This window comes from Diorhabda sublineata, chromosome 2 (assembly GCF_026230105.1).
Source record: "Diorhabda sublineata isolate icDioSubl1.1 chromosome 2, icDioSubl1.1, whole genome shotgun sequence".
Lineage (NCBI taxonomy): Eukaryota > Metazoa > Arthropoda > Insecta > Coleoptera > Chrysomelidae > Diorhabda > Diorhabda sublineata.
The window spans coordinates 26243211-26256985 of NC_079475.1; the positions used below are offsets into that span (position 1 = coordinate 26243211).

A 13775-nucleotide genomic window follows, 5' to 3' on the forward strand; every position below is an offset into this window, starting at 1 on the left:
AATGCTTGATTGACTATGGTATCTGTATTTGTATTTGTTTACCATCTATTTCGATGATAAATATATGCAAATTCTGTCCTTGGCCATGCGTGAAGAATACAATATTTTTCTTGGTGAGATAAGTGACGGAAAAATTATAGCTTGTTCTTTTGGTGCGTAATTTGGTCGTTGATTTTGTACTAGTACGATCGAATATGATATTCATGTAGGGTCTGCATTATTTGTTGTGAATTACTGTTATCCATAATAATTTTTGATATTGAGTAAATATTGATACGATTTTCTGCTAACTAACTAACTAACATATGTATGTCCGACCTTGTCTACTGAGACAGAAATAAAAAGTGGATTCTTTTTAATAAACGATAAGGATGGTACCCGTTTGTAGATGGAATTTCGTCTTATTACTTGTAAATACTATATAGAATCAGTTGTAATGTAAATAGTACTTACGTATTATATTTGTTGTAATTGGTTTAGGTAGATTATAACTTTCAATTGAATTTATTCGATTTTATAGCTGCAAAATTTCAGGTAGTCACCTACTAACAATCAGAACCGAGCTCCGATTAGAAAATATACCAAAAAATTTATTATTATTATTTTCTCTATACCAATGAGATTTCATCAATGATATAATAATTCTCTATTCAATTATGATGATAACATGTAAATGTTGATATATTATTATTCATATATGACGCAAAAATGATATTTAAAATACAAATAATTTATATTTATTGATAAAATTATTCAATATAAAACTGATAAGTTGAAATAGCTTGCATACGATGTTAAGACCGAGCCACGTTGTGAAACGTTCTAAATAGGAATTTATGTACAATTTATGTTCGCTAAAAAGAGCTCTAATCAAAAATCACAAACAAATATAACCAGAATCAACAATAACCTAAAATTATATTAATCACTTTTGCGTCATTTTTGCAAACTTAATTTCTATTTATTTATGATTTGACTGAACTATTTGTGTATAACTGAATTGAATCAGTTGTTGTCATAGCCCACAAAGGGTAACAAACTATTCCTGTTTGAAGTAAAAACCATTGTAGGGATTCCCTAACGGTCAGATAGCATTAACTGCTAATGTACATCAGTATATTATGGGAACACCATTAATTACTGATCCATTTAGACCTAATAAAATCAACCTGAGCAGGTTTTCGTCCAGAGATCGTAATTGTTTCCGTGTCGTGGATTGTATGACAGTTCAACCGTGTATAAATATAAGAGTATATAATAGGGTACTTACATGGTATGAGAATAAAATAGTTTTGGATAGTTTATATACAACTTTTACTATGAATTTTCCTTATTGCTTGGTCAATAATTATAGAGAAAATTCAAAATTGAAAAATTTGTAGGTTGTATAAACATTTCAGTGAGGCCGCCGTATTGCATGTCGTGATGGGTATAAAATAAACACTGAACATATGATAAAATGTGAATACAACAGTTATTCTCTCGGTTATTCTAAAATAAGCATTATTACTAAACTTTGAATAATATGAAAAATGGCATATAAATCGTATTTTGTGCCAGGATGTAAAAATATCACGACTAAAACATCTAATAAAGTTTTTTTTATGATGCAAAAGAAATTCGAATATACTAAAACAAAAATGGTCGTTTTGGCGAGATCCAATTATTTTTAACCAGGATCATTTTAATGTAAGTAGAATTCAAATTTTACTTATTTTAATATATATTTTATAGTGATTAAGTTTATTACGCTTTTAATTTTTAAGGTGATGTAATAATGTAAGAACTCAATACATAAAAGTTTCAATCACTTTAATCTTATATATAGAAAAATATTTTATTTATACGTAACTAATAAATAAAAACAGAATTACAACAGCATACGCTACATTGCCGGCAACGATAACCAATCAGACAACTGCTCAATGTTACTATCAGACCTATGACGTCACAACTGAAAACCAATGAGAATCGGTTTCTTCTGTAGTTAAAAATTTTAAATCTGCGATTTTCAATTGAATTTTATTGAATATTACATATATATATATATATATATATATATATATATATATATATTGGTAAGCCCGTGGAAATCCTCAATCTGGTTCCGAGCATAAGAGGTTCTGGGGGAAGGGTACGCTGGGGAAACGCCCCTTATTGATCGATCGATCGAGTGACCAGTGGAAGCTACTTGGTCTATCAAAATGAAGCTAAAGATTTTATATTATGCTAGGTTTATTGAAGTTGCATTACTGTGATTCAGTCCAAAAAAGTGATATGAATCTAATAAAAGTAAGAAGGAATAAATTTCGCTGAGAGTTTATGTCTGTTTTTTTGTTTATATTTTGTAGTTGAGAGAAGTAGACTATTTCTAGGAAGATTTCACATGGGAAATATAGTAATTGATTATGGCTGAAATGCAAAAAGCAAATGCGATTCCTTCACAAACAACGAAGCAAACAAATGTGGAAAATTAAACAATGATTAACTTTATGATTGACGCTCTATACATTTGTACTATGTGATATTTGAATTCAGTGTCAAGCATCAGTGTCATATGATGAATACTAGTCTGTCCCTGGGTTAGGTTATTCCTCATATTTCCAACATACTCGTAATGAAATGACTAATAAGAAAATTAAAAATAACGAATTCAACTTTCCTGTTTTATAACGAGTATAAAATAACGATTTTTGCTTAAAAATATTGATTATTGCTTAAAGGCAGCAATAAATATCTCTTCATTATTCATTATGATTCAGAAATATTTGTATTTCCATGTGATTAACATAATTGGTTAAGTTTCGATCAATAACAACTCGTTGGGAACATAAAAAAGGGTAATACCTCACGTTAATAACGTGCCAATGCAGTTCACTGCTACATGTTTTGATTCAAGTATTATAAAGGCTTCATCTGTGCAATAAAACAAAATTTTAATAAATTGTTGCAGGGTTATAGGAGCTTTTTGCATAACAATGGAAAAAAGAAGGGTTTATGATCGAAACCACTGGGTTGAAATTTTGTGAAAACAGGGCAATCGCAATGGCTTATCCACCAGTACTTTTCCAATTTTTTTCTATTACATTATGAGGGGCTGAAATTAACAATCTTACCTTATTCTCAATTCGAAATTTCCTATCATAATAGATCCAAAAACGTCTATTTGCGATCACTTCCGAGGACCCGTATGTGGGTGATTTACATAAGTAGATATATGCGCATTAATGTGTTTGCGTAGGCACATGTATCTATGTCTTAAGGTTTAGATATTGAAGCGCATAATGAATATCCTAGTATTTGGGTGTGAGTAAGTGAGCATTTGTAGCTTAGGTTTAGAGGGTTTGAGATTGTGTATGTAAATTATGTCCTCTATTTACTATCTGGAAAAAGAGACATAAGTACCAAAATATTATGTGACAAGTTTTCACAGATGTGACTTTGGTTACTTTAGTGGACACAAAAAGTTCACATATATGTTGTTAATAATTTATGTTTACACTAAAAAATATATCAAAACACAGAAGTTGGTATGTGATCCTTTAGTGGGAACTTACTTATGAAAATATGTAACAAGTAGGTCTCATTACCTACAAGAATATAAAATTTAGTCGTAAACTGACGATCCACAGTGTACATGGTACTGTGTGGAAACTATCTAGCGATTTTTATACTGGAAACTTGTAATAAAAGAATAAATACAATCCTTATGCAGAACTTTCCATCCATGAATTGACTGAAGATTACTGTGATCACAAAACACAAAATACAGAGGGCCCCCAACCGAACTGAAACCAATAGACGATATTGTCAATAATAAAAATTATCTAGAATTTAAAAAAATCCGATTATAAGGATGGCAACACTACGATCAATCAACCCGTGTGCGCATCCATCAAACGGATGTTTGTTTTCGCTTGTTTTCGGTCGGTGTATTTCATGTATTGTCTATTACTGGGTACTTCCCTCCACTTATCGCCCAACGCAATTTTGTTATTTTTCCGCACATCTGCTATTGTCGACTATATTAACCAATTGACTTTGTTATTGTTAGAAATGTGTTTAGTGCGCGTGTTTAGTTTATAAGTGATAGATAACTTAAAAGTTATAAGGGCCGGACCTTTCTTTTAATTTACTAAAATTGAAAGTATTTAGCATAAGTAGACTTCCTGCTTTTTATAGGCAGTACGCAAGTAGAAAGAATTATAAATCATGACTTTTTTATTTTTATTTCAGTTTTTAAAACTAAATGAATCGAACTCGTCCGATATTTAATGATAATTTGTGAATTGCTACATTCATTATAAAGTAGGTATTAAAATTAAAAGTTCTATCCAGTTCTTTGTTTATTTTCAGAAAAATATCTTATTTTACAATATGTCTGCTAGAAAATATAAAAGTGGAGCTGAAAAAAGAAAATTACAGTTTGGTCGAGAAAAAGAAAGAAATAAATGCGCAAAAATTGAAACTTTTTTTAAAACATATAAACGCGAATGAAATATCTATAAATCCAGTAAAAAACGTAATGGGTATTTTATGCGGAGAGAATCTAATCGCAAAACCAGAAAAAAATACCAACGATGAAAATGTGCAATATCTTAACTTCCAGCAACCCTCTGGTTCATCTAAAAACGAAATTGGTGCTCAGCAAAAGGAAGGTAATACCGATACCGAGGTTGAAAGAAATTTAGAAAATATTAAGTTTGAGTTTGAGAAATATGTTGACGTGGGTTTGTGGCCAGATTTGCTAAATAATGATTTTACTAATTTCGTCCTTTCTCATGAAATGACTGACTTTCAAAATAAAGATCCGAAGAATATATACATATTCAGCTTCAATGAAGAAATATAAGAAACAAAACAGATCTTTTTCAAATAGGTATTTCACTAGAAAAATGAAAAATGGCTAATCACTGGAAAGATTTTGAATATGTTATTCAAAAAGGGTTGGTATTGTTTTTTGTTTGACTTGCAAACTTTTTTGTAAAACTTCTGATTGGAAACACATAGGATTTTGTTTAGAAAGTCACGAAAATTCTAATGAACACAAGAATTCAATGTTAGTGTGGTTGACACGAAAAGAAAATAAGTCTATTTTAGATAAGCAACTTCAGGAGCAATTAAATAAAGAAACAGAATATTATCACAATGTTATTGCAGTGCTAAAATTTTTGAGTATAAGAGGCTTAGCACTTAAAGGTTCCGAGGAAGTATTTGGTTCTCCACATAATGGTAATTTTATGGGTGCTCTAGAGCTATTGGCAGAATTCGACCCATTCATACGTGAACATATTGAACAACGAGAGCTGCGACCAAACCCTGTAATATCATATTTATCAAAAACTGTATATGAGGAAATAATCGAGATTATGGGTAAATAGATAATTAAACAAATTATAACTGAAATAAATAACGACGACAAAGTATAATTCAATTATGATGGATGCAAGCCCAGATCTGTCTCACGATGACCAACTTGTTATTGTATTACGATACTGTTTTCGGGGAAAAGTGTATGAAAGATGTGTATCTTTCATTAAAATTAGTAGTCATACTGGCTTATATTTATTTAATATTCTACAAGCCTTTTTGGAAACAAATGGACTAGTACTGGATAATTGCAGGGGACAGTCATATGACAACGCTGCTAATATAGCCGGAATCTATAATGGTGTATAAGCACTAGTAAAAGAAAAAAAATAAATCCGTGCCATGTGCTGCGCATTCTGTTAAAACTGTTAAATCGTGAAACAAAACTAAAATTTACATTAAAAAGTTTAAACCAGACCAGATGGTCTTGTCACTTTGATGCTGTCAGAGCTTTGAAAAGTAATTATGATGACATTATGAAAATTCTCAATAGATTCGGCGAAAATGACGATGAAAAAGTGGATTTCCGAAAAGAGGCACGAAATTCATTTAATAACCTGATGAAACTAGAAACTAGGAATTTTGGAGATATTTAATGTAATTAATAAAAAAATACAGAGTCCTGGTTTGGACATTGGTGAAGGCAATAAGTTAATTATGTCATTAAGAGAGTTCGTGAAAAACATAAGGCAACAATCAGATCAAAAGCTAAAGGAATACGAAGAGAAAGCTAACAAATTAAGTACTAGTGTGGGAACAGACTACAGTGACATAAATAAGAGACGCATTACTTCAAAATTTTCACATAAATTTACAGATAAAGTCTCAATAAACGGCGCAGAAAAATTTAAAAGAGACACGTTGCGTTGGATAAGATGATTATGGATTTAAATAGTAGAAGCCAAGCCTATGAGACCCATAGCAAAAAATTTAAATTTTTAATGGATTTGCAAGACAAAAATCAAGAACACATAGATCTGGAAAGTGTACGTAATATTATTGATTATTATCCAAATGACGTAGACGAACATTTAGTGAATGAGTGCATTACAAGCAATCAATTTTTTGCGTTGCCTGTGCTCCACTACAAGTTACGTAATGGTAATTGTTCGCATGCTCGTCAACGCATTTTTCCACTTTTTGAAAATACAGTTATATGTAACCTGCCTTCTTGTCGAAGTCTTTTGATAAACTAATATGTGATTTCTCAAAATTTCAAGCATCGCATTCACATTTAAAGCAATCTCCCCTCAAAAAATAGGCTTGTGAGCCCCTGATCAAATATTTAAATATTATTTGTAATTCTTTAGATGACATACACGGAATTCCTACTATGATTTTTACCCAACCAGAATGTCGTCTTATCTCATATACAACTAACTAGTGTCGTAAGGTTATATTCTGAGAAATTTGAGAAAAAAACAATAGTTAAGTTTTATATTTTATCTGTTATACTTGTCCTCAATTCTTCGTGATCATAAATGAGGTGGAAATTTTGTTTTGTTATTATTTGTGCCCTCCATTTTGGGACCTCATATCCTTTTTATAATGAATCGAATAGACCACGTCAGATTCCTAATGTTAAAGCTGTAAGTAAAATATTTCTAGTTTTTTTTTTTTTATTTAAATGTTTTATCATCTCCTTTTATAAGTAAGGTCTATTGGTTTTGTAGGAAAATCTAAGAAACGAATATCACTAGAATTAGAAAAATCAATCAAATTTATAACAATTACAAATTTCATTTATGATATGAGATAATAAATTAATTAATATAGGTTATTTGGGTGACAATTGGGTGTAAAAGTGTGAACCGTCATTTTTATTTCTTATATGTATGTTACCCGAAAATTGAAATTTATTGTTAGAAATAATTTTGCAAATAGTAATAGTGAGTGAAAATAAAATATTATTTACATAAAACGGAAACAGATATTGAAAATGACGGAGATACAACAAAATAAATTCCGGTGTTGCCGGCTTGTGCTTATATTGTAGGAACTGTTATATAGAGGAACTGTTCACCTGGATAGAAATCAAATTAAAAGATATGGATGAATAATTAGAAAACCTATTTCTAAAAGTAGAGGAGGAAAAAAAGAAAACTAGATTTTACAGAATAAAGACATGAAACAGGAAAAAAGGAATGAACTGCTAGATTAAGAAGTGAGAAATAATAAACATCTTATCCTTGAAGACTAGTCAGATACAAACACTGAAAATGAGAATATTACTGAAGACAAAGTAATAGGCGTTAACTTGAAAAAAACTGAAATGGAAGACATTAGAAGAATTGGAAAATATAAAGAGAATGAATTCAGTTCAATTAAGAATATGGAAATTCTGTTAAGTGAAGTGGACTGATTTTTAGGTTGAGAAGGGTTATTCTAATGAATTCTTGGAAGAAAGTAGGCAACTACAGCCAAGAGCAAGAGCAACTGGAAAATAAACTTATTATCAACAATAAAGCTTATCAAACATCGAAATAAAGGAAAAGCTTGAATATGTAAAGAGACGACGAAGACGAGGATGTAAAATGACAAAAGGTAGAAGAAGAATCAGTAGTAGATCACCTAGAGAGGAATCGTTAGAGTAGCTGCTAAAGAAGAAGGTGAAAAACTAATAAAGACAGATATACAAGTAAGTAAAAAACCAAAGCAACCACCAAGCATAAAAAATAACACAGTGTAAAAAGAATAAAAAGTGAATGCTTGGAAAATGGAACACTATAAGTATCAATAGAAAAAGATAGAGCTGGAGAATGAGCTTGAAATATCGTAAATTTCTATTTTGAACCTAACGGAAACAAAGAAAAAAGGGAAAATCAAACTGAACAACGGACATAATACTTCATAGTGGTGAACATTGAACGAAAAGGGTAGCAACAGCATAGCTTGTTTAATACACAAATACCTAGTCAAAGTACTCACAAATAGGAGCCTCAATAAAAAAATAATGACAATAGAATTGCATAAGAAACAACATATTAGCCAATTGAAGATGATAATAAAATCACACTAATTTTAGCATGACCTGAAGAAAGAAACAGTAGGAAATGCAGAGAGAAAAATATATCTAGTGAGGGATTTAGCCATAACTGACAGTAAATTCAAACGCGTATGTACAGTTAGGGAAATGGAAATAATGAACAAGATAACGGAAAAAAGACGTAGGAGGCAGAAGCAATGAGAACGAGTTGCGATAGATTTTGGTAACAAGCTGGAAAGAAACAGCTAAGGAAACCATTCAATATTCAGAATAAGGTAAAAAATAAGACGAAATATACATAAAATATGAATATGGTAGATTATTAACAGAAGAAGCAAAAATAATGGAAAGATGGGAATCGTATTTTAAACAACTACTGATGAAAACAGAAGATAATATTGAGCCAAATAATGAGATTAATGAAATAAATAAGAAACAGGACAACGATTAAAACGAAGAGAGGATAACGAAATTGAAATGCTACGGGATACGAAATATTCTAACAACTTTAGTTTGTAACGCATCAAGGGAACTATCCGTTAATTTAAATAAAAAAGGAACAGCTTGGATGATCCGAACAGCATCATTCAAAAAATCTTCATTATATGCTCGAAACATGCAGATCACACAACCTAAAATCGTATCAAATTAAATTAAATTAAATGCAGTAGGACATAAAGTCACCGGCAAAGGATTATTGTCAGTCGTTTGGATATAAATAGCCGATGAGGTGGCGATACGTGGAAATGCTACAATTATAAATCCTCTCAATCAACTCTTAAGGAAGCGATTGAAATTTGATTGGTACAACAAAAAGCAAAAAGCCTTTAAACTTTAAAAGAGAAACTCATCTTTTTTATGTTTACAATACCCAAACTACACTAAACCATTTACTATTATCACAGATGCATCAAAGTAAGAGCATGAGCTGTATTTTCTCAAGAACTTTTAGACATTAACCTTCCAAATGCCTATGCGTCCAAGGTCATAAAGCAGGGTGAATCAAACTGTCAGCAATTGGAAGAAAAATGGTTGGAATCCGTTGTGGTATAAAATCGTTGAATGTACTCACTAAAACAAGCATCGGCCAGGCTGACAAGAATGCGTCTTGACTTAGCAGAATACGATTTTGACACTGAACACATTGAGGGCAAGGTAAACAACGCGAAAAATAATCTACAGAACAACAATGTGACATCACAACATTATAAATTATAAGTAGATTCAAATATCAAAGTAAAACTACTCATTAAGTCGTGTGACTAACCAAGAAAAACACATTTTTTGCCAAAAATCGATTTTATTCATTAATGTAATCTCTTTTAAGAGAAATGGAATCATTCCAACGCTTCTCTAACTTCTCGATGCCATTCTTGTAGAAGGATTTGTCTTTTGCCTCAAAATAAGCTCCAGCTTCACCAATTGCTTCTTGATTTAAGATTAATTTTTCACAGGAGAGCATTTTTTTTGAGATCAGCGAATAACCATTAGACACGTGAGGCCAATCTGAACTATACGGTGGATGAGGAAACAATTGTGTGTCATGGCTGTCACTTTTTTCTCACTAATAATAATGTCATGAAATTTTACACATAGTTTTTTGAAAGCCGGTACTTCATAAGCGTCATAAGGACTGGACAATGCCAGCGCCATCTGTATCTCAGTCACACGACTTATTAAGTGATGTAGTACTTTATGAAAAAACCTTGTTTTCACTTGTTTTTATGAAGACGTAAAGGTGGCATTTCCAGAACATCGTAAGGAACATTTTTCTCGGTCATCTCCGATTTTTTTTAACGCTAATTAAAAAATACAATTGAAATTAGATTTGAAGAGAGATGACTTTTCTGAAAGCAACAACATAATTAGTAGATTTAGGAATCGTTGGTTTTAAAAGTAACATCGCACAATTTATATTATTACAGAAGTAGAGTCGGTATTTCCTTCTTTAGAACTAAAGATGTTGAAGCAGACGCAGATGCTTTTATTTTCCTGATGGAATGACACAGAGGTGGTATTTGCAACTGCGAAGAGTTGAACCATTTTAAAAATACTTCTATTTTTCTTTGTATGGATTCTTCTATGTCTTTTCAGAGTGAGCAAATGAGGGCCGATTTCTACAAGCATGGTTTCCGAAAAACCATGTTCGGTATATTCTTCGGAATTTTTTACTTTAAGGTATTTTGCAGCGGGACAGCGCTGATGGTATGACATCTAACATGTTGGGCGTAACCCTACGATTCCGATATGCAAAAAATAATATTCTGCTGTTCATATTTTTTTGCCGTAAATGTGGATATTTATGGTAAAGTACACGGGGTCGACTATACATCCCTCATTGGTAATAGTAAAACAGTTCCCAAACACTAAAATCACTTTTGCAAGTAGATATTTTTCGTCTGAAGATTCGATTTTAAATAAAACAAATAAACTAGAAAAATATCACATACAGTTTGAACTTTTTTGAGATCCTGCCATTCTCTATAAAGTTGATACTCGTATTCATATCTCGATGTGGATTTTGTTGGTAACAAATCAGCTCCTATCTCTAATATGTTTTTAGAAATATCTGGATTGTGTACTATTAGTATGTATTATGATTATTTTGAAAATACAGAGCTGTAAATTTAATTCTCATCCTTTTTACGGTGTTTTCAGATAAGTATAATGAAAAGTATCATTCATTACTCTCCCAGAAATGGATTTTTCCGTGTTCACATGACTTACCGTGTGGGTCGAAACCTAAAACGACAATTTGTCACGCACGCACGGGAAAATCCCCATTTCCAGACTCCCAATGAAATATAATTCAATGGGGGATACATGGTTACTTTGACTAATGAGAATCGAAATTTGACACATGGTATGAAGAACCACGTCCAGAAAGAGAAGAACCAGAAAGTTGTGAACTTGCAGCTTCTATATGTAGTACATTGCATAAGCTTCCGTCTTAGGATCAATTGATACACTCTGAAGATCCATTGTTACCACCAATTCTATTTTTTATCGCTTGCTTTACTAACATGTCATGATTTAGCCTGTGGGCCACGTGTTTTCTTGGCAAAATGTGAATCGTAAAATTCTTCTGATATATTGCCAAGACGGTATCACACTGGTTTTTTCTGGGTTTGTGTATTGCTATATTTTTTTCTTACTTTAAAAACAAAATTGCTTTCTTCCAAAATACACTTTTTTATATTCGTTGCACTACTATTTGAAAATTTTGTACACATGATTCCACGATTTAAATATCGATTAAAAGTATATTTTTTGACGATGCTCTATAATAATAATTAGGTAGTTTCTACTATTCAAACAAAATAAAGAAAAATAAATTGTTCCTGATTGTAGCATTTTAGGTTTCACACTAGGCAGAACTTCCTATGAAGAATCACTTTTTTTCCTTAAAACAATAATAAAAAATTTTCCCGTATTCTGCGAACTTGAGTAAACATGCACAAAAAAATTTAAAATATACCATGTGAATCGTGTAAAACTCTCAAAAACTTGACTGGTTGTGTCCTAATCTTATATTAGGTTGTGCCGGCCTTTGTGTTCGCTTCACGAGACTCGGCAAAAAATTGTTGTCTTTCGCACAGGGGCGGCGTCAATACCGTATGTGAAATTAGAGACAAATTCCTTCAAAAATGAGAAAAATTAGTTTATCTTACCTCTCATCATAAAATAATTTTCCAAATCTACGGCTTTTGACTGTAAGGTATTCTCAATAGTCTTTAACACATTTTCATCTAAAATAAATAAAATTAAAATGAAAAAAGGATTTAAACTCCAAAAAAACCTTTTACTATTTTGAAATTTACTTATTGAAAATCCAGATACATAAAATAAATCAGGTTAATAATATGTACATAGAAAAATGTAAATTCAAATAAATATTTCTTTTAAGAGATAAATCATATTTACTTATACAAATTCACCTACGCACACAAAACGTTTTTATATGAATAAATTGAAAATAAAGTTTCTTTGCTTTGCGGCGGGGGTGTAGCATACAAATTATGCATGCTGTAATTAATAAGCATAATCTATAACCAAGCGGGGAGGATTGAAGAGTTTCCCCCCCCCTCAAGTACTGTGAGTTGAATTAAAAATTCAATCGATAGCTAGTGACAATCAGGCATCGTCCTTAGCATCAACTATTGGCATACTAATTAATAGCTCTACATAATGTAATACAAAAATGATTGTGAATAAGTGACGTTCTGAATAAAGTATATTATCCATAGCTAACTTGTTCAATTGAGCTCTAACCGAGGGTTCAATAGTCATCACCAATAATACATAAGTTATGTTGGTGTTCATTTGTGAAAATTCCTACGTCTCAATTTAAACATATCATAACTTGTTAACACTAGTCTGTAATTTTATAAAAAAAAAACAATCGCTTTTGCTTCTTCTGATCATTTTCTCTTTGTTTATTGTCGACGCAGTACGTTTTTATAATAAATAGTATGGAGTGCGATGAATACGAAATTCGTGTATTACTAAGACATTATTGCAAAATAATCTTCGAAGCAACTATAGCAGTTAAGCGGTTAACTAAGCACTATCCAACTCACTAACTAACCACATACTGCAAAAGTTAGGGGGAATAAAATCATCTAGGTTGGTGTTGAGCTCCTACCATATCCAGCATTTAGTCTAGACCTTGCAACGTCAGATTACTATTTATTCAGATCCATTGCTAAATTCCTCAAATTTCACGGCTTTCTTTTTTTATAACATTACGAACCAACATTATATACTAATTATGAAATTCAAGTATCAAATAATATTTTAAACTGTATCACTTCTAAGTTAGAAATGGACAACTCCCAAAAATACGATATCACAATCTAAGTTATCTGTTTTAGAATCAAATATTGGATAGGTAGTGTAGAACTCACTCTCAATTCAAAGCCACAATTATTGTTGGATATGTAAAAATAAATACTCCAAAGCTATTATTAGCTATATAAAAACTAAAAACGATGGAATGAAAAAATTGATTGTAAACATATAGGATCAGAAATATTGAGTTGATTATATATAAACTATTACTTCCTAATAATTAGCTGAAAATTCGATATTGAGTTTACGATAACACATTTTTTTCGATAATCATTTTTATTTTTCAACACAGCTTTCTTCAAGTCTGTACACTATATAAGAAAAGAGATGCTTCAATCTTCTCAGCCCTTCCAAATAATAGTTACGCTCTTTATCTGCAAAATCTGCTTTTACGTATACTATCGACATCGACAGGAGCGTGACGTACGGGAGCTATGTCATTGCGAATGACTAGCAAACAAGCGACGTGGGAGATATGCGACCACAAGGGCATTGACATATGACTGTTAATAATAGCTAGATTGGAAGCAAATAACGACATTATGTAGTTAAGGAGATATGGAGTGCG

The 13775-nt window shown here is 31.4% G+C and overlaps 1 protein-coding gene across 1 annotated transcript in view; it reads left to right on the forward strand.

Annotated features, from left to right (window-relative positions):
- The first annotated feature begins 6728 nt into the window (after positions 1 to 6728).
- Positions 6729 to 13775, forward strand: part of LOC130453029 (matrix metalloproteinase-25-like) — a 35425-nt gene continuing 28378 nt past the window's right edge. The window contains exon 1 of the mRNA XM_056792614.1: positions 6729 to 6959. Coding sequence (XP_056648592.1) covers positions 6852 to 6959 — 108 coding nt within the window. The 5' untranslated portion in view covers positions 6729 to 6851. The remainder of the gene's footprint in view (positions 6960 to 13775) is intronic.